At 55.8% G+C, this 21,647-nt stretch overlaps 5 protein-coding genes across 5 annotated transcripts; 2 read left to right on the top strand and 3 right to left on the bottom strand.

Annotated features, from left to right (window-relative positions):
• Nucleotides 1-754: 754 nt before the first annotated feature.
• Nucleotides 755-17,169, top strand: GNI_008570 (amine-terminal region of chorein, A TM vesicle-mediated sorter; the record flags this gene model as incomplete). Its single annotated transcript, XM_011130414.1, has 2 exons — nt 755-13,283; nt 13,523-17,169. 2 exons carry the CDS (start codon nt 755-757, stop codon nt 17,167-17,169), a joined length of 16,176 nt encoding a protein of 5,391 aa, XP_011128716.1.
• Nucleotides 17,170-17,376: 207 nt separating this feature from the next.
• On the bottom strand, nt 17,377-18,500 carry GNI_008580 (cytidine deaminase; the record flags this gene model as incomplete). Its single annotated transcript, XM_011130415.1, has 2 exons — nt 17,377-18,179; nt 18,389-18,500. 2 exons carry the CDS (start codon nt 18,498-18,500, stop codon nt 17,377-17,379), a joined length of 915 nt encoding a protein of 304 aa, XP_011128717.1.
• A 285-nt stretch (nt 18,501-18,785) lies between these two features.
• Nucleotides 18,786-19,367, top strand: GNI_008590 (hypothetical protein; the record flags this gene model as incomplete). The annotated part of the gene is made up of 1 exon (XM_011130416.1): nt 18,786-19,367. The coding sequence occupies one exon, from the start codon at nt 18,786-18,788 to the stop codon at nt 19,365-19,367; it is 582 nt and encodes a 193-aa protein (XP_011128718.1).
• Nucleotides 19,368-19,459: 92 nt separating this feature from the next.
• GNI_008600 (enhancer of rudimentary-like protein) lies at nt 19,460-20,147 on the bottom strand (the record flags this gene model as incomplete). The annotated part of the gene is made up of 3 exons (XM_011130417.1): nt 19,460-19,547; nt 19,801-19,921; nt 20,057-20,147. The coding sequence occupies 3 exons, from the start codon at nt 20,145-20,147 to the stop codon at nt 19,460-19,462; spliced, it is 300 nt and encodes a 99-aa protein (XP_011128719.1).
• An 829-nt stretch (nt 20,148-20,976) lies between these two features.
• GNI_008610 (hypothetical protein) lies at nt 20,977-21,647 on the bottom strand (the record flags this gene model as incomplete). The annotated part of the gene is made up of 2 exons (XM_011130418.1): nt 20,977-21,208; nt 21,411-21,647. Coding segments are annotated over 2 exons (469 nt in total), but the record flags the coding sequence as incomplete, so codon positions are not given.

Below are 21,647 nucleotides of genomic sequence, written 5' to 3' on the forward strand. Positions count from 1 at the left end.
ATTTCCACTCACCCGTCGCGCCCCCTTCCCGATACCCCCGCAGCAACTGCGACGCTCGTTCTTTCATTCGAGCGTGCGAAGGGCCCGCTGTCCGCCGCGCCAAGATCTCTGCAACAGCCGCCTCAACCGGCGATCTGCGAACTCGAGCAAATGGTCGCCAGCCCTGTTCGATCGGCAGGCCAAATGATCCCCGATCATAAAATGCCGCCTGGTCGCGGGCCGCGATCTCATCGCGCCCCGCTTCCTCAAAACCGAGAATCGCTTCTTTTATCGCGTTGTACACCGCCCTGGAAACTACCTGCTCTATGTGCGCCGTGCCCACCTCCTCCCCCACTTGCCTGTGCCCGGAGAGGCCGTGCCCAGGGAGGTCATGTCCGGACCGGCCGGTGTCAGGGTCGTTTGCAGCAGCGATTCGCTCCCACTCGCTCGTCGTCACGCTTGGCAGCTGGAGGCCGGCCGCTCTCAGCTGTGAGCTAGCTATTCGTACTGCAAAACATGGAGTTGTTGGTGGACGGACAGCCCACACACGTGTACGGACAATTTATACATGTGTGTGGACAACCCACACGTGTGTGTGTGGGCGGTGAGGGGTATTTACGGGCGGAGTCCATAACTTGGAGCACATCAGTGCTCTTTTTGTGCTTGAGTGCTTGTTGTACGGTGTCTGAACGGTACATGTTGATGTGTCAAGTGGTCGGTGAAATGGTGCTGGCAGTTGGTGCAGGGAAAAAAATTGAACTGGCTGGGCGTCGAGATGGCGTCGATGCTTGATTGGTTATTGGGGTATGTGCACCGCTACATTGAGAACTTCATGGAGCCAATAACGGGAGGTCAGTTATCGCTGGCAGGATTGTTACTGGGGAAGTTGACTATTGAGAATGTTCAGCTGAAGCAGAAGATAATGGATTTCATGCCGATGCCGATGAATTTGCATTTCCAGTATATCGGGACGATAAAGTTATCGTTGCCGATATGGTCGTTGTTTACTTCGCCGATCCATGTGGAGGTGAAGGACGTGATAATGGTGGTGGGGACGAAGCAGTTGAAGGACTGGAATAAAGAGGCATGGGAAGCGAGTTACCTGCCGGCGAAGAAGCAGCTGTTAGCGGGCAACGAAGGTTCGGCGTTCGTAGCATCAATGGAGGACGGTTTTCTATGGCGAACACTTATACGTTTGGGCTCAAATGTAAAGGTGGAGGTGTCGAATGTTCAAGTGCGATTCGAAGATTGGTATGGTTGCAGCAAACCCTATGCGCTGGGTGCGACCGTCCAGAGTTTGTTTGTCAGCAGTGTACACAACGAAATAATTCCCAAAGCCGAACATGACTATGCCAGGACCGGACACGCCGCTTACAGTGACGCAAATATCATCCGGAAACAAGTCGATATCCAGGGTGTTAGTGTGTACTGCGACCAACTTGTCTTCCCCGAAGACTCGCCCGTACCTGCCGGCGGCCTAACAGGCAAGCTGACGGACGGCAAGAAGCGATGCATTGCCTTCCGACCGTCGCACCGTGTCCGCGGTATTGCGCTGGGTCGAAAGAGTGTGCGACGACCTCCCGGAGGTTCACCGCGGCGTGACGAGCCTACGAACGTGGCCTCGGCCGCAGAGGCAAGCGGGGCCGCCGCTGCCCAGGTGGCTAACAACCCGATCCAGGCTGGCAAGGGGTTCTTCAAGTCCATGTGGAATTGGGTCAAAGGCGAGGTGGCCGAGGATGTAACCAACGGTGATGCGGACACGGGTGGTGGTGGTGGTGTGTCTGGAGGTGGTGGGTCACGACGTAGCCCACCGGGACAGATGCATAAGATCGGGCAGATCCCGGGCACATTTTCCATCGACGGCCGTTTCCCCTATCGAGATGTCTTTGGCGAGCTGTGCGAAGTGCGACTATACGAACCACCCGTTACGGGCGCGGAAGGTCACTGGCATACGGCCATGGATTTGCTAGATGAGGTGACTACCGCAAACAATAACCTGGTACACGAAGAGGATGCGGCGAAGGCAGGAAAGCAGATCGATCGTTTGCTGGGAATTCATCAAACGAATCTGCAGAAGGAAATGGAAATTGGTGCCATAAATCGCACCCAGTTGCCCCCTGAAATTGATCCAAGTACGAAGTACAAGAAGGAGAAGCGCAAGGAAGAAAAACCGGACCCCAAAAAGCGTTTTGGTCTCATGCAGGAAACCGAGGTTAAGGGTCTGCCTATGCCATCGTTGCGCGTGCGTGCAGATCGCGTTAATGAAATGAAGGCGCTGATGCATGAAGCATTGGATGCTTTTCATGAATACATCCTTCCGCCACGTGACTTGACTGTAGTTTTGTCGCTATGTCTCCTTCCTGTGGAAAGCCGGGCGGATAATGGTCAGCATACGCTCAAGGACCGTACGACGGAGGCGACCCGGAACTTCATCTATCGGTCCATGCAGCGTGGCAAGGAGCAAATGGACGTTGAAGAGAAGCCGTCGTTTTGGAAAGATAAATTGTTTGGCTGGTTGCCTAAGATGGGACACGGTGGGGCGCAAGCTCAGACGATGGAGAGTATGCAGGACATCGGCCATCGTTTGGATTTGGACGCACCCGTGGCTGTGGATGAGGAGCCTGAACGAGGGGGCCAGACGTTGAATTTGCTCCCCATGTGTCGAGTGGACGTGGACGTGTCAACGATGCGCCTAACGTTGTCCACCAAACAGATCGAGCAACTGCTAGCCTGGGTGGAGATCTATGGGAATTTATACCCCACTTGGTGTACGGGTATGATTGCGAATTTGGAGAAGCCTCGGCCACCATACGAGGCAGCTCAATTGTATCTGGACGCGTGGTTGGTAAAAATGTGTTTGATGAAAGGCACCGTCCCACCGGACACTATGGAGGGACCTTGGCCTGTGAATAACTTGACGGACAGTCAGAAGCGGATAATATTGTGGTGTTCGAAACTTGAACTGGCTTATCAGAGTGCCAGCATTCTGGCGCTACGCAAGGAGGCACTTGAGCGTTGGCGCCATGATGACTTTAGCCGACAGACGGCGAATGGAAATTGGTTTTCCAGTTGCTGCCGACGACCGAGTGAACCTCGAGCTAACACTCTTGAAGCTACATTGAGCGGCGTAGGGGTGAAGGGACAGGATTTGGCTGCGCAAGATGCGAAGGAAATTCAGGAGCTACAGGTTAATACGATGGAGGAGCTACATAAGATTCTGATATCGGAGACCAAGAATAGTCTGCGAACGATTGTTTTCTCGACTGACATTTACGTTAATCTGTTTCTGGCCGACGCCCAAATTTATTTGGATCTCGCACACGTGAGCTACGGACCCGCCTCGACTGTGGGTACGAGTCCAAAGTCGGGTTCGGGTTTCGGGCTTAAGACGGGGACGGGGTCAGAAGGAAACACTCCACCGCGATTGTCGTGTACGCCCATTTATGATAACACAATCGACCTGGGAATTTTGGTGGAGGGTGTGGCGCTGAACTTGATGATCAAAAGCGACAAACCCAGCGGCTATATGTCTCTCAACTGCGACGTATATGGAGCCACAGTCCTTACCATTGCCAACTTCCTGGCGCCAGTGGGCCCGACGCCATTTGAGACGCTAGATAGTAACTCTTCCCAGAAACAAGAGCAACTGAAACAAGCAAGAGCGCGTTTGCTCAAACACCTGGCAGAGGGCCGTATGATGGCAGACGAAGAGGTCATGAAGTTCGTTGCTGACTCGCTGGCCGCGCAGACGCGACGCCAACGTGGAAACGTCTGGCGAAAGGCGCGCGGTAGCAAGGATCTCGCTTCGCAGACAAGCATCGACCTGTTGTTGATGGTCCACCGCAGCGGCTGGAGCGACGACTCGGAGGTCCGCATGACAACACCGCGGGTGGACAATGGACATCACCACCATCATCGGCTGGTCCAGTTCATCACAGGCAAGTCGGGATCAGCCATGTCGGCGTTATCGCAGTTTCTGCGCGAGCGAGCCGCCCCGTCGCTCAACTGCAAGATGGCCATGCACATGTACCGTCTACCAGACGTACCCGACATGGACGTATCTATAGATGTTCGCGAAGACATCACCGTACTCGCCGTCATAGCGCCACTCATGCACGTCCTGCAGGCGGCCGTGCCGCTCATGGAGGTGCTTGCCATTAAAGACTTGTTTCACCTGCACCGGATCTGCCAACAAGTAGATGTCGTCAAGGGTCGCGAGTACACGGCAGCTTGTGCCACCGGTGACTTGCCGCACTCAAGCATGAAGGTTGAGGCACACATCACCAGTGCCGTTCAGCTCGTCATTCCGTCAGAAGCCCACCCTATTTGCGAAGGACTCATTCTCACGCTCCAGGGCCTCCACTTCACCACACCTCACCTCAGCCCCCGCAAACCTGTCGTCGAGGCCATCCGACTGCCCCTCAAGGAACAACAGGATGTCTTCTCCCTCGAACTCCACGACCTAGAAATCGCCCGCTCCAGCCAATGCCTCACCTCCTTTCTCAAACAAAATACAAAGTCCTTCCTAGGGACTGACCCCGCAGGCGACTGGGAAACGGTTGTTAGACACTACATGCGCATCATAAACAAGTCCGAGGCCACGGTCTCAGAAAGCGTTATCCTCGGCACCGAGAACCAAATGGAAGCCAAGATCGTACCACCTGCCCATCCAACATACCCCACCTCAGGCTGCCCCGACGTCGGCATGTTAGAGATCTTCGACGCCGGCTCGAGTCCCATTGCGGGCACTAGTCCCATTGGGGGCACCAGTCCCCTGAGTGCCGACGCTTCGCCCAGCAGTCTCAATGTCTCCCCCGCCGCCTTTGTGGGAACTCCCCTGATGAACCCAAGTGACCCAAGGGGGCTCTCGCCCAACGGGCTCTCGCCCAATGGACTCTCGCCCAACGGACTCTCGCCCGACGGACTCTCGCCCAACGGTACAGTTTCCCCTAGTCTGACGGGCGTTTCTGGAGAGGGGGAGAGTCTGCCGCAGCGAAGCGGTTTGGGCCACACGTTGAAGCGGAAGTTGGAGGATAGCATTGCAAAGCATCGGCACCATCGCGAGGCCTCACGCGAGGGGCACGGGTCGGCGGCCGCACGACTGATGGAGCGTTTGGGACACCGTCACCACCGGGCGCCGGAGCCGGTGGGAGCGAGTGCTTCAGAGTTGCGGTTGCCTCGGGCAACGGCGGTAGCCAAGTCCTATTTATTGTACCCGACGTCGATTGAGGAGTGTATTATTCGTATGACCCACTTGCCGGCCCGTTACTCGGCTCCGGCAATGCACTTGGATGTCTTCCTAGGTCGTTTGGCGTTGGAGGTGAACAGTTTCGATCTGGCTCTTCTTTCACGCATCGGGTTGCGAGCAGGCACGATGTACGGCGTATTCGCGCCGCAAATGGGCGTCGCGACTCAGCGCATGGCCAACGCCGCTGCCCAGGCTGAGTACATCATACAGAACGTTAAGCCAGTTGTCCCCATGGCGCCAGTGGTCAAAGTGCTAGGCCATAAAAACAGTCTCCAATTCCGCAATCGCAAATCGCAACTCCAGCCCGAAGGCGGCGGCGGCTCGAGACTTGGTAGCGGACTTGGCAGCCGTCTCGGCGACCGTGGACTAGGCGGACGCGGCTCCATGGACCGTGGCGGTCTGAGCGCTGGACGTGACTCTACGGACCGCGGCGTCGGCGACCGCCGTGTCCCGCGTCTCATGGTAACCGGCCCAGATGACGAACGAGACGCTTTGGAATCGCACGCGCGTAGTCGACAGAACGTGGGTCACCAGAGCGCGAGCCACCGCAGTGCAACTGGGCAAAGTGGAGGAGGGCAGAGCAGCAGCGGCCGTGGAGACGAGAGCGAGGCTTCGTACTCGGCGACAGCGTTGCAGCAATTGGAGGAGGACATTGATGGGTTACTAGAGGAGTCGGATTTGGCTGAGATTTTGGGCGCTCGTCAGGCGGCGGCGGAGTTCGCTAAATCGGGACACATGGACTTGGAGGTGCGGCCGGAAATGTTAGTAGCGGAAGACACCCATCGTGCGGTAGAACAATGGAGTCGTTTAAGCAAACATGTCGAGTTTTACAATGGCAGCAATGGCGTGCCGGGTAACTGGAAAGTACAGGCGAGAAGTACTGCGGCGGGAACGACCGGAGTGGCCGAGGACTCGCGGTCGGATCCGGATGGTTCCTTACCGGAGTCGCCTTCTGTGTATTCCGCATCTAGCTCGCCACCGAAACAGACTCTCTGTTCTGAAACGTTGTTGCCTTTGGGCCCGCAGCTCTGGCTGCCTCGGCCTGATAGCGGGTTCACTATCATCCACTGCAAGATCGGCCAAATCTCGGTCCTGGTCTGCTCCGTCCCGGACGATATTCCAAACAACCTCCCGGATCGCGTCGAGACGGAACAAGATGAGAAAACGCGCAGCGCCTGGAACCCCCATGTCACCTATCCCGCAAGACACTTCGCCTACAATCCCTACCAGCTCACCGAGCCACTGGTGTCTGTACATTTGGCCCATATCACGGCCATATGCGGATTCGGGGCCAAAGGTGAAATGACCGCGCGTGTGTGCGTCAGCAATTTAAGAATTAATGAAGAGATGGGAATAACACCTCTAAACATGTCTTATCTTTACCTCGCCTCGCACACCGTGCAGCCCTGCATCCCGCATACAGGCTACGTACGCAATTGGAGCGGCATTTTGCAGGACGAAGGACTTAAGACCATTATGGGTGTGCCGCGCCAAAACGATGACGACGAAATGCCGCTTGTCACAGACCCTATCCGCGAACTGGTGTACTATACCGATTGGTACAGTCGCGAGTGTGTTTCCGGCCATGAGTATGTAGCGGAACAGGAGGAGCATTCTCAGCATATCCGTGTTAACTTTATCGGGAATTTGACGGACTTTTCTAAGGTCTTTGCTACGGTGGATTTCTCTCCCTTTCGTCTCACACTACCGTTGGAGTTCGTGGATGAATTGACGGAGTTTACGAGCAACTTAGCGCTGATGATGCTGAGTCTGGATGACGCGAATCTGACAGCGGTCGACGCAACCGACGAAGGCGCCGCGAACCTGGTCCTGCCTTCGTTCCAGCCAGTCAAGTTCCGGAGTCTGGAGCAAGGCGTGGAATATCCGCAGTTGCCTCTGCCTCCTCTGAATGCGACAAAACCGATTGAGGATCGTATGGTAGAAAAGGGGCATGTGCAGGTGCGTTTTTCGGCAGTCGAGGTCTTCATACCGGTGGAGCCAATCCGGTTACCCAAAGAAGGTCCGAAGAAGAAGGCCAAGTTCGGTTTCGACGAGCCCTCAGGTGCCATGCACCTAGATGTCCAGCAACGACAGCTCAATGAAATGGACCGCCGACTGGCCATGATGACCATCTACCGGTGGAAAGAGGTTGTACACCGCACATTACGCAATCAATCACAGGGCATGGGAGCTTCCCTGTCTCGAAAGAATCAGGCTGTTTTACCGCTGTGTTTTGCGATCCGATGTGGCGTGGACGTAGATATGATGTTATACGGGTATAGTAGCACATTACGCTGTCCGATCGAGTTACAACCGCTCTTCCAGGATGCCCTCAGCTCCCGAACTACTAGCAGGCCTCAGATCTCACCGGACCCTTCTTTCGACCGAATGAGCGTTTCCGATTTAGATGAGAACCCGAGTCGGAAGCAGTTCCGATTCCAGAGAACTTTGGACTCTTACCGCTGGGTGGAGGCATGTCTACGCGCTCCCATCAGCAACCAGCCTCTCATACGCCAGGTTTGTCCCGGTCAGGTGCATGTGAGCGCTACCGTCGAATCGATCACTGTCGACTTTTTGAGGCCATCCTGCTACACACTCTTCTCGATGCCCAAGGTAGCGTGGGATCGCCAGACCCTCTATGCCAACGTACCCGGACCGGGATTGCATCCTGTGGAAATGGCGGACGTAAGCAAGAACCCGTTACTCAGTCCCACAAGTCTCCGGCTCTCCCTCGAGTTAGCATTGCCAGGAGAACGCGAAATGTACGAACGCTTCTACGGCTTCAGCAAAATAGAGGCCATCACAGCCCGCAGATTGTTCGGCATCCCGGACGATTCCCCACCCGAATACATCAAGCTCAACATCGACATTTCCCCTGTGGGGGTTTCCATGAATGAAACCACCATATGCCAACTACTGAAACTCCTCGCTGTCGGAGGCGACCTCGGTGCCCATCTAGGCGAGAAAGCAAGCCGCTACGCGCTCATGACTGAAATGCTGTGCCGATACGATCGACTTGAAGCCACTGGCGCTCCCGACTCGGATGGCACCGACGACGAAAAACCAAAAGCCGGAACCAATTATATCATGCGAGACGATGAGCCAGACGCACAGGCCATGGAAAAAAGGAGCGCCAGAGGAGCCAGTTTCAATCAAGAATCCGGAGCCGCTATAAATCTCCTGGACCGCGGCGATAATGACCACAGGGGCGGAGGGCCGGGTACCGATCCCACGATCGGAGGGAAGTTCGCCCTTCAGGACGACGGTACTGAGAGCACACAACACAGCACGGACGACGACGACGACGCCTACTCCATGACGCAATGGCTCCTCAGCGCAGGAGTCCCGCCCGAGCTGGCGCCTGGACTGTTCGGGTTTAACGTCAGCACCAGTTGGGAACTTGTAGAGATTGACTTCAACATGCCCTTGGTCCGCATCACGCTTTGGGATTGCGACCGAGAGGTCGGATTCCAGAAAACGGGGCCGACGCTATTCGATATTGCAATCACAAACACGCGTGTGCAGGCCGTGTGCAGACCGGTTTCCTCGTTGTCTCAGCCGCCTGAATGGTGGGGTGAGATCAACAGCGGCGAGGAGCTGTTGGCGGGCACGGATCTGATCGCATTGTCGTTCGTCTCATACGACTTTGACCCGTTGTTTAGCAATCCGTATCGGATCAAACCGATTCCGAAGAACGGGTTGTATTATGCGTTGAAGACGGTGGCGAAAAATTACTATGCGACTTACCGCATAAGCAACCAGGGGGGCGGCATGCAGGGGCTGACTGACGATCAAATGGACATCACTTTTCGTGGGCGCATTGACGATATTGAGAACAAGATTGCGGCTGCGTTGCCGTGGCTGTGTTTTGACGGAGGCACGTTGATAGCGATTAACTGTTCGGGTAACAAGCAGTCGGAGACCAAGCAGATTTCGCTGTTGGAGCCGATGACTGTACGTTTCATTGGAGGGAAGCGAAGCCCGAAGAGTCAGATGCACGTGACGTCGGAGATTTCATGGGTCAACTTAAGCGTCAGTTTGTTTCTGTTAGATTCGTGGCTTAAGTTTGCGCAGGAGGTGTTATGTCAGGAAGTGCCAGAGGAGATGAGTCGCCTAAAGCTGCAGGCATACCTCCGGTCCTGTCATAAACGTCTTAACAAAATGTCAGGTTTTAGTCGACCGAAGTCGCGCACAGTTTCAAGTTCTAAGTCCAAGCTGGGTGGGGGAAATGCGTTCGGAACGTGTACGACGGACAGTTTGGTGCCTTCCTTCATTGCGTCGCGGGCGGCGATGTCCAGTGTGCGTCACTGGGTCTTGGGCCAGCCTCGCGAGACGACTCCTGCTATGGTTGAGGAGACATGGAGTGGTGTAAAGTTTTATCTGCGTCCATTAGGCTGTTGGGATCCGCACAAGGCACTGGCCAAGACCTTTACCTCGATCAGTCAGTCCTTGGGTGCTACTTTTTTTGCCCAAGGTAAGGCGATTGCGAGTGGACAGTACGTAGCTACCACGGATTTTCCTCTATTGCCAGATAAAGGTATTCGTGAAGTGAGCAAGACTGACATGGCGGCTGCACTACTTACAAATCTGGCTGGCGGGAGCGCCGTCTCTGCCTCACCGGGTAAGGCACTCCCAGTCCTGGAGCTGGTTAACTTACTGGGTCAGCCGTTGGGGGTTTATGTGAAGAAGTCTGCTGCCTCGGATCCCACGCTTGAAGACTGGCATGTAGTCCAACCCAACCAATGCTTTGCTGTCCCGGTATGCCTTGTGGGACAGGAGGTGGTCTTGAGTGATTTTTGTCTACGCTTGCGATTGATGAATGAGGTCTTTGACTTACGCTCCACGGTCGAGTTGCGTGCGTTCGCAGAGAGTGTCCAGAGCTACATTTCCGAGGAACTCTTTGCGCAAAAACAAGGCAAGGCGCTGGTCAAAAAACCGAAGGGCCGTGTGAACTATTATACACTCAGTCTGGCGGGACTAGCACAGGCGGCACAGGCGACACAGACTGCAGTGACCCAGGCGGAAACGCCCTCGCGAAAGAAAAAGCGCTGTCGAACAAAGCTATGTCCGAACGGACTGGCTATCGGTGGACGACGAAAGAAACCGGGACATGTGGTCGGAGAAATCGGTGTTCGACGCAAGCTGCCTTTACTCTGTCGATTGCGGACGGCGATGTTAGATGTCAAGTTGCCGGTGGCTAATAGCCAACGGTCTATCGACTTGCAATGGGGTTTCCAGATGTTATTGAGTTCCACCTTCTCGGCTAAAAACATGACGCAAGAGTCCTTATGTTTAGCACCGATCTCTCCGTCAGTGTCGGCGCAGGAGCTTAAGCAGTGCGCAGCTTCCATGACGGCGTCCTGCGACGAGATAATTCAGGCTCCGACAGGTTCGACTTTCCGACATTGGCTTGAATCCCGCGAGTGCGCCGCCCTCCTATACCGTCTCCCTCCGCCAGCACCGCCTTTGGACGGTGAGCCCGACTGGGTCACGGTGCCGCAGGAGGCAACGACGGCTGTCCGTCGTGCGGCCACACTAGAAGGCGCTGCTGCACTCGAAGGGTATCTACAAAACGACCTCAGTGCGCAGTCCGACGACTCATCCGGCGAATGGCAAACCATCGTGCAAACCCTTCGCCGGAAAGCGCTTAAACAACCGCTCATCGACGGCATCTCCTGTCTCCTTCTTCCAGCCAACAATAATGCCGACCCAGAGTCAACTCTAGACGCACCCCGCCGAAATAGCGTTGCCACCGGCAGCCCCTGGCCGGCCCGGTGTCCACGAGCCTACCCACTTTACTGGCTTCTCGCCAAAAACTCCTACGTGGCTGCCGTAGACCCGCGATCATTTAAAGCGCTCAAGACCGCTGCCAGGACCGCACTCGGCGGTCCAGATGACCCCGCTCTCGGCGGTCTGGGCCATGGCCAGGGCGGCAGTGGCCAAGGCGGCAATGGAAATGAGCCTGGCGGGGGTGCGGACAGTCGGGAACAAGGCGGTTGGGGTCGGGAGCACGGTGGGGGTCGCGACTCGGTGCCGGAGAACGGGGGTTTGTTGGCGCCGAGTAGTCGGCAGTTTCTGTTCTACTTGGCGAGTCAACCTCAGAAGTTGGGGCCGTTAATGGTGAGTCGCGAGGTTAACCGGTTATTGGCGCATTACGAAACATTGGCGAGTAAATCAGACATTGCGTCTTTGACCCGTTATGTGCATCGATTAGATCCGAAGCCACGTGTGATGAAATTGGCGGTGGCAAAGGCAAGCGAGCCAACAGCCGGGGCTTCAGCCTCAGTACCCCCTGCGGGTGGAGCGACCTTGGAGGAGGCGGCATCACCTGCGTCATTATCGGGTGGTGTGCGGCCGGACTTTAATGAGGCGAAGCATTATTCGGTCTCGCAGTCGGTGGTGGCCGCGGACCCGTACATGCTGGCTGGGGACGGGGTGTGCGTGCAGACGGTGATTGCGCCGTTGTTTGAGTTTTCGAATCGACTGCCACGCGATGTGCAAGTGAGCAGCGCGCGAACGGCAAGACGGATTGCGCGTATGGCCCGTATGGAGATGATGGAAACGGGAGGTGTGTCCAGCATCAGCGCAACTGACCTAGGTAATGTGGGTGGTTCTACCTACATCCATGCCGGCGAAAGCCACCTGTTGCCTTTAGCTGAAAACGGGATCGAATTTACCTTCGGATCCGTCAAGACGCTAGGTTCCATCTCAGTCGACCTGCGCAACCACGAACAGGAGACGCTCGAGCTTGTCTGCCGCGCCGTAGAACCGTCATTACGGCGACGCATGCGCCCGAGCAAGCTGGCTGATCTTCGTGACAACTTGCTAGCGCCGAGCGAGAGCTTTTCTAAGTCTGAGATGGACAAGACCACGGTCGTGCTCGAGGACGGGACCTCGCCGGAGGAGGATTTCAACATCTGTCTCGAGGTCTCGCCCGCCAACGTACAAACGGTCGGCTGCGGCGGTGAGGTGGTGGCCCGTGATACCGAAAGCGTGGTTGTGAATTGCCGATGCTACATGAAGACTTTAACGCTTTTCTCTGATCTCTGGATCGTCAACCGTCTGAGCTACCCGCTCGCGGTGAAGGCCAAGCCGGCGGTCGAGCTTTTGCCACACAAGCGCGTGGTCGCGACGGCAGGTTTATCGCGAGCGGGTTCGGCCAAAATGAGTATTGACAAACGCACGTTTGCCCAAATCCCTGGCGCCAAGTATTTCCTGAAGGCCGAGAGCATTGGCGATGCCCTCGGCGATGCCCTCGGCGGAGCCATCGGCGAAGCCATTGGGGTCAAGAGCGGCTGGCGAGCGGGCTTTTCGTCGACCGCATCCGTATTGTCCGATCCGGTCAAGTTTAGTAGCTCGCTAAGCGTGGCGACACCAGTTGATTTCCCGGCCACAGACAGCACCCCTGCTCTCTCCCTTTTAGTCTGGATGGCGCGTGCTCCCGCTCCCTTCTTGAGGACCAGCACGGTGGAGGTGATGCCGGCGTATGTCTTCGCCAACGACTCGGACGCCGTGTTATACGTGCGCGAATCTCCGTACAAAGCGAACTGGATGAAGGACCAACGGGTGGAGCATGGCGCTTTTCTCGCCGTGCCGCCAGGGGCTAGAATTGAGTTCCACCCACAACGCAAAAAAAAGAATGGTTCCATTCGAATTCAAGTTAGCGCACTACCCGAAGTGGAGCGTTTCCATCAAGTCGTACTGCAGCAAAGTGCGAACAAGACGGGGGCTGTCAACGATGCAGACGCCCCGCTCTGGTCGCAGCCGATCCAGATCTCCAATGCACAAGTCATCCAATTACGCTATCCCACCATCGATTCGCCCGCAGTCAGTGTAGGCGCGTTCGGATTAATTGACATCTCCGTGACCATGAAGAACGGCGTTCGTCTCATCAGTTTCATGCCCTCCCACGTACCCGAGTTCCGGCTCTGCAACCTCAGCTCCGTCGCACTCGGCGTTGCGCAACACAATCTCCATGGCCCCTTCGAGATTCTTAAGCCGTTGGCCGCGCGCCGAACACACAATCTCGAACACCCGGCACTCGAAAAGGTAGCGGGTACTTGGGAAACGGCGCGCCTCCTGAACCGCTCCATCCCCTTTGCCTTTACGACCGCGATCTGCCCGCGGTGGTTCAGTTCTGGGTCTGCACACCTAACAACCGCAACCGACGAAAACCCGGAACCGGCGGCCAGCCGGCCCGACAGGGCCGGTCAGACGGCCGAGCGGATAGGAAGCACGGCGCAGCACGGGTCGTGCTGCAGAAACGACGTCAGGGCGTAAGCATGATTGATTTAGTAGATTACGATACGGTCAAAGAAGGAATGTTAATCAAACTGGTTGGCGGAAACAAACGCAGTGACGAGCTTAAACAACTCGAAGCCGCCTTTGCGCAGATGAGCGAGGTCACGGACAAGGATCTACGTGCTTGGAATGCTGCCAAACAACAGTTCGGACGTCTCTTCGAATTAAACAAACACTTCGAACAAATGAGACGACGAAAGCTCGCCGGAGGAACCGTCACTGACCGCCTAATGTTCTTGCCCGTACCCGGTGGCAACATCGTTCCAATCCGCATTAAATTACGTTTCGTTTCCGGTGTCAAATGGCTCATTCTTGAAAACTTCCGAGGCCAACTTCCTCGTGTGCCGCACCACAAACTACGTGGCTCAGGGCACCCCGGTGGCCCGCCTCCGGGTCCGCCTCCGGGTCCACCACGGGGACATCGAGGGTTCGAGCAGCAAGCGGCTCAAGCACGGGAGGCCGAAGAGACGGCGAAACGCGAGTTCGAAAAACGACGAAAAGTGAACGAGTTGTGGCTGCGTATGCAGGGTGGACAGGACTGCGCCGTGGAGCTGGCCACGCTCTGCAAGTATGAACGGGTGCAGCTAGACGAAATGCAGCGTGTCTTCCCCTTCGGCAGCCGCACAGCCAAAGACACCTTCAGTGCTGCCTTCGAGAAAGTCACCGGCCTCAAATTCGTCCACGACCTCAGCCAGGGTCGTGGCGGTCAAGGTGCTCAAGGGCAAGGTGCTCAAGGGCAAGGTGGTCAAGGGCAAGGTGGTCAAGGACAAGGTAGGGGTGAACCTACGACGGAAGGGGGGGTGTTGAGGAGTGATGTGAGTTCAGCGAGTTCCGCAACTCCAAGTGCAGTGGACATTGCGGGCGGTGCCACCACGGATGATGCGTTCGAAATCGAGCCGGTACCAGTGCCTGGGGCGAGGGTGAAAAAGACCGATGATGACGTGGCTATAGCGGATGGAGATCTGATCGTGAACCCATTGGAAGATGAGGTTCCGGAAGTTTCGTCTACATTTGCTGCCGACTTAAGAATTGATGGTTTCGGATTGGATGTGGTTGACCACCGGTTATCTCGGGACTTATTGTACGTGTCATTGGCACGGATAGCGTTGACTTGTCACTCTGATGGGTCGGAGACGTTTAAGTTAATGCTGAGTGTTGGTTGGTGCCAGATCGATGCGACTTCTAATGACAGTTACTACCCGACTGTGTTACGTCCGTTGCGAGACCTGCATCATAACGCAGCCCGTGCGGCGGCAGAGGATGAGGAGCATGAGGAACAGGAGCAGCCAATCCTAATTCTGCCGGGCGAAACTTCGCAGAACACTTTCGCTTTCGATGACCCCAAGCTGTTCGACCCGCTCTTGCTGGAACGTTTTGGCGGGAATGAGAACTTTGAATTCCTTCGTGTTGTGCTCGAAAATCGCATGGCCCAGCCCATCAGTGACACGGAAACGATTCTGCAAAAATTTGTAGCACACACGCGCGAATTGGACACACACAAAAAGAAACCTCGAGAAGAACAAGATGCTCCGCCTACCCCTGTGCAACGCGAGATAGCCTCCGCAAACCGGCCGGATGACGACAGTTCAGTGTTTGCTAGCCAACGCGGGGCAGTCGTGCTACCGCCGAGTGTGGGTCCAACGGCAAGTGGTGCAGCGTTGATGGATATTCCATTGTGTGCCATTGACTTGTGTCCGATTGCGGTGAACGTCGATTACCCCTTGATTCAGGCGATGATGAAGTTATTGGATCATGCGATGGTAATTTGTGACAAGTACTCGCTTGACTTGGTCCAGGGCGATCCGAGCGAGATCCAGCAGTCGGATCGGCAGCCGTATTCGGAGCCATGGAAGAAATATTTGGGTGGTACTGATTGTCTGTTCCGTACCAAGGCAGTGCTGATGAAGGTGTCGTTGTCCTCGTTGGATATTGGCGAGATCCAACTGATTCTGAATATCAACCTAGGCTCACGTGGTGTCCGCAAACTCAAACGGGGACCACAGAGCAGCGCCCTGGCAGCCGCGACAAGTGCTGAGGGGGAGGGTGAATGGGAAGAGAGTGGTACAAGTTCGGTTCTGAAGAAAACTAGCGATGGCCACGAGATGATGAGCGCCTTCGTACAGGGCAATCAGGACCCAGCGGTGGTCGCGAATGGAGAATTAGCGCCGGGTATTCGACCAGAAGACGATGAGCCAGTGGAATCTGAGTTTGTTAAGGCCATCTTAGGAGTGTTACAGCTTAAGGCCTCGCTCTCTGACGCACAGATTCAGCTCCCCAGTATGCAATACCGGGACCTTACGGGACCTTCGGATGAGGTGGCTATGGAGATTATTACGCCCTACATCACCAAGGCGGCGAAGCAAGTGGCTAAGGTACTGGGTGCCATCGACTTATTCGGCAATCCATCGCTGGTCGTGAGACACTGTACGGGTGGGGTCTCACGTGCGATTACGGAAGTACGTTTTGGTTGCTTCCGTTCCACGAACTCGTACCAACGATTGCATCCAAATATTGCCATACGTTCACGTGCATGTCAGCAACCTTGTCTGGCCGTGTTCTTCGCTCTCCGTCATTCTGTGGTGGGTTTGAGTTCTGCTTTACTGGAATGTGTCTCACGCTGTCTTGGCTCTTGGACCCAATTGATGGAGACGGCTTCACGAAATGGTGACCAATTCTCCATAAGACCTGGTGCCACTTCAAAGGTAAACAGTGGCTCAATCATTGATCAGCCAGCGAACATATTCGAAGGACTGCGCATGGGATTAAGCACCGGGCTTTATCTGGCGACACTATCCCTGACTAATTTTCTTGCTAAGCCATGTCGCGGTCTGGTGGCTGCTTTTGGTAAAAAGCGGGATGCAGATCTGTTGGATTCGGCGGGCTATGACTCAGACGACGACGAGGAGTTACTACCACTTGCAGACGCAGATGCGGATGCAGATGACAATGATTCACTCCTGGAACAAAGGTTCGGTTCCCGTGCCGCCAAAGCTGCAGGTACAATATCCTGTGCCGCGCTCTCTGCCGTTGGCTCCTGTCTCTTCGGCCTCCCCTCAGCTCTCTGCGCCTGCTGCTCCCTAACGGCTGGCGGAGCACTTCAAAACATCATTAAAATACCCATGCTTTCCAGCGTACGCTCAAGACGTGTCTTCTTCCGACCGGCCGGGAACAACACCTTTCAAACTATGCGCCAGTTCGAACCTCACTACGCTCTCTGGGCGGCACTAGGATCCAATAGCGCTAGACTTTCGCGTTTCCTCGGCATTTCGCGCACCAGTCCACTTCTCAAAGCACACACCAACGTCGTCCTCACTCTTCCCCTCGCCACGCTCGACACAAAGACCGGGCAAGCCGCACCTGCTGTCCTTCTTCTGGGCACCCAAAAAGTCGGACTCATGACCAAACGAGGTGTCCGATGGCACCTCCCCTGGCGCCATCTTGCACTCGTCGAATTCGTCGCATTCCCCACACCGGCCAACGTACCCCACCACCATCCCCTCGTCACAGCCCTGCGCTTCACTCTCGCCGGAAACAAATCAACCGAAGACCCGTTCGTCATACTCAACGCAGATCCTACCATCGGCTGGGACCAGTTCCTACTCGCCGCCAGCCTCTTCCTCGACCTCTCACCTCCAGCCTGACCGACCCCTCGCCTTCCCCCAGAAGACCGCCCCCCGAGGGAACCCTCTCCCTTACCCCAAGGGCTTTACCCTCCCCCCAGAAGACCTCTCTAGAGGCCTATCCACCAGCCGTGACTCTGACCCCGACCCTGACAACTGATTACATTTTTTGGTTCAACTGAGAAGGTTCATTCATTGTTCCTGCTGTCTGGTCACTCGGCTGCCTGGTTACTGTTTCTTGTCCTGGATCTCGACTTCGTCGTCCAAAGAATGGGGCACGAATGCGTTGGGCAGGATCTGGAGTGTGGTTTCGGATGAGGTGAGAAGCGTGTCGTGTTCCAGCCAGCATTGAATGACGGGGAAGTCGCCGTACTCCACGAGGCCTTGGCGACAGGCTCCGCATGGTCGACCGTAGTCCGGAAGCTTGGTACAGACGACAGCGAGTTTGACGACTCTTCCGAGTCCGGATTTGCTCATGGCTGAGCAAAGTGCGGACCGTTCAGCGCACAGACCACTACCCAACACATGATGCTCAACGTTGGCACCGACGGCGACATCTAACTTACCCGCGCGGTTCATGTATAGCACCGCCGCACCGACCGGGAAGTGGCTAACCGGAGTGTAGCACCGGCGACAAGCCTCGACCGCCAACTGCGCCAGCGCCTCGTCCGTCAACCCTGCCGCCGGCGGCAACTGCACTGGAGCGGGCAAGGTAGCTGTGACGGTATCTTCGTGCCAGGCCTTCTGCAAAAAGGGCGAGGGGCGGAATGCACCCGCGAAGGGACCGGGTAGCAGCTGAGCCAGTGTCTGCGTCACGCTCTGCTTCGAAGCCGCGTGCAACACACTCACCGGCGTCTCCGGCGTCACGAACGACTTCAAAAATTCGAGACAGCAGCCGCAAACGGCCCCCGTGGTGCTCGAAACCGCCACCTCCGAGATCTCCATCGCGCCACGGGCCAAAGCGGCCACGACCGCCGCCTTCACCGCGCAAATCGAGTTGGGGTACGCGCAATTCTCCAAAGATCCGCACTCTACAATTTCACCCCGTTTTCTACAGCGAAGGCCAGGGACCGACCGAGTTTACGCTAGGAGGGACGACAGCAGGGGTGACTGTGGCAGATGGGAGGGGTGACAGCGGTGGAGGGTTGACAGCGGCGGAGGGCCGTTTGGGTCGGTATGGCGTTTTTAGCGGCCATTGATGCGCAAGCACACACGTGTGCTACAGTTGGTGAATGGTTACTTATGACCCCGCAGTCCGTCAGGAGGGCACAGCCGCATGGCTCGTGGGAGTAGGGCGCGTAGCAAAGTCCTTCCGCGGCGAAAGAAGCTTCTTGGACCAGTGATTCGAGCATCCCAATTTTTAGGGTGCCCCGTTAGCACACGCCATGATATTGTCAAAGTGGGTTGTCTTCATCGCAGCCGCGGCTGATTGGACGCCAGCACATCAGTTGGGAGGTCAGGCGGGTTTGATGATTGACCGGCCGCCATCCCAGACGGGGATATACCCTGCGGCGAGCGGCTACCGTCAGCCGCAACATGCGCAGCACCAACCGCCGTCGCAGCCTTGGACGCCAATGACTGGCGATGATCGACAGGCGTTGCAGATTGGGGAGCAGATCTTGCAGGGGGTGCCAGCCATGCAGAGTCCGAAAAAAGAGCCAGCCAAGGAGGCCGCCTACCAAAACTATCTGGCACAAGAGAAGGAGTTGGCTGACGCGCAGAGACGTGCTCAGGAACAGGAATTTGCTTACAAACAGAAGCTGAACGCCCAGGAGGCGGAGCTAATTGCCATGCACGCGCGGGAGGCACAGAAACATCGCTCATCGTTGCAAACAGAATACCGGGCGGCCAAAGAGAGGGAAGAATCAAAGAGGCCGAACAAGCGCGAAGTGGGCGTTCTCTATCAAGTGAACCCACAATTCACCGAGGACCAGCTCCGAGCTGTCCGGCTCCACACCGGACTCTCTCCCCCAGATATGAAGCCCGTAATCGGTGACTTCGGCCTCGTCTCGCAAGCCAGCGCCCTTCCCGTGGAAAGGATCGGAGGCGCCCAAATGCAACCTGGTCAAATAGCCTCTCTTGCACATGGACCCAGCCCCGCCCAAACCGGTGTTTCAAACGCCGAACGCTCACTCCTGCAAGCCTGCAACCCTGTCGAAGTCGATAAGGTATTCACTGTCTGGTTAAGAGCTATAAAAGAGGCAGCCTTCAACTACTAACAACCACTCGGAACGCGCTAGCAAGCTGTTTCGACCTTCAAGCGACTAGTAAGGGGCCCACCTTCAAGTAAGGGGCAGCGCTATCCCCGCTGCTAGTGAGCAGCCTGAACCTTCAACTGCTGAAACACTTGCTTTTTAATCCACTCCCTGCCATGGGGAACGTACACATCGCGCTCCATTCTACATACAAATCAAAAGTCACATGTACTCCGTAACCAGTATACAACACCGCATGTACGACCCGTGTACAAGTGTGCGCGCACACTTGGTGCCTCACACACTTGGTGACACACTTGGTGCTCACACCCTTGGAAATGAACGTAAGGGTAGACCAGCAGGGTCCGGGCCAAGCGGTCCGGGCCAAGCGGTCCGTAAGCCACAAGACAACGTAGCCGCGAGATAACATGGTTCTAGAGTTAGGACGGCAGCTTACATTAAAAGACAAATATCGTACAGCTGATCTATGAAGTCGAACAAGTTCTCGACGGTATAGGTAGCGTCCACGCCCGCGTAATTCGTCAGCTTAAGCTGCTGCTCGTAGTATTGACAAATACCTGAAGTGGTAAGCGCGTATATCAAACAGCTGGTGGCAGCTTCGCCAGTAGCAGCACGCGCCCGAAAGTGTGTGTTAGAAACTATGCGTGTGTTGTCAGGAGCACGTTTGTGTGCCGGAAGATGGGGATAGTTACTGTCGACAGCGGCGCCGATGTCCTTGTGGCCCGCCCAGGTGGCGGATTCCGGGCTGGCGGTGAATTGCGTCAAAACGAGGACCGAAGCCATCTTTTTAAAAATCGATGCAGTGGACGAAGGTCGCGGAGTACGAGCTGGAACAGGCAGCCCGGCCGGTTCGTCGCGCGAACCAGCCGTTGCCTCAGGAGCGGGAGGTATATCTTAAGCAAGGTGCTTTGTTCTTCAAGTCGTCCCGAGTCGAAGCTCTCGAGAGCCTCAAAAATAAAACCGCGCAACCTCCGATGGAAGGAGCACAGCACTCTTTAGAACGCCACCCGCCGGGAGGGGCTGATTGAGCTCGCACCCGAGCTGAGGTGCTACCGCCCTAGACGAAGCTGCCGCGCCGTCGACGGATTCGGCTGCCGAATCCGCCGACGGCTGCCGCTCTGGAGGCGACTCGGCCGCCGTCAGACTGCTCCGCCGTCTAGAGCGTCGTGTATCTTGGACTTCGATAAGACGCGACCCTGCGAGCAATGAGCGCGACCAAACCAATGCTCATAACACCGCCAGCTCCCCAGAGAACGCCGAACTCACCGACTACCGAACAACAGGTAGTAAAACACGGAACAGGCAAAGTATGAAGGAGGTGAATGATAAGGAGGGTAGTGATAGCAGAGGAGTGTATCACCGGAGTGTCGCCCCCCCAGACCCGCACAATGCACACATCCGCAGTGCACACACACACACCTGTAGCGCATGGCGAGAGAGTGGACGCCACGAGTGTTTGATTCGGTGCTGGCTGGATTCACGGTTGCGGTAGTGTAGACTTGTGCTTAACTGGTGGGTATAGTTCGACCAACTATGGGCTGTTGAATTTTTTCGAGTTGGATGAGGCTATCGTACGAGTCTAAGGAGAGAGTTACGGCTAAATACAAATTAGTTATATACCAGCAGAAAGACGAGAGGCGTCTTGTTGATCGTCATCGATTATGACGCGGGATTTATGTACGGGACAGTCCGCAGACACGAAACCAATCATCGAATTTTCACGATCGAAGATCACCTGCTTCTGCTTCAAGAAAGACATTCCCAAAATCGTCTGTGACCTTCGATTGTTTTCCAGTGCAGAACACCACACACTAAACACAACAGCAATCCAGGGTGTGTGGGGACTGAAAGTGTGTGTGCACTGAAAGTGTGTGTGTGCACTGAAAGTGTGTGTGCGCACTGAAAGTGTGTGTGCGCACTGAAAGTGTGTGCGCACTGAAAGTGTGTGTGCACTGAAAGTGTGTGTGCGCACTGAAAGTGTGTGCGCACTGAAAGTGTGTGTGTGCACTGAAAGTGTGAATGGGGACTGAAAGTGTGAATGGGGACTGAAGTGTGAATGGTAGTTTACGTGTCTGGTTTTCCTGGAATAAGTAGGATTCAGGGTTCCATTCAATTACAGCGCCATCGGTGAGCTCTAGGCTGAGCGAGGGCAGTCTTTGTAGGAGGTGGGGATGGGTAGCTGGTAGCGGAGAGTCGAAGCAGACCAAGTCTTGTTTGGACCTCATACACTGGCCGGCTCGTTGGTCATCCCGGGCAACATTATTGTTATTACAAACGTCAATT

The sequence above is a fragment of the Gregarina niphandrodes genome (assembly GCF_000223845.1).
Source record: "Gregarina niphandrodes unplaced genomic scaffold scaffold00001, whole genome shotgun sequence".
Taxonomy (NCBI): domain Eukaryota; phylum Apicomplexa; class Conoidasida; order Eugregarinorida; family Gregarinidae; genus Gregarina; species Gregarina niphandrodes.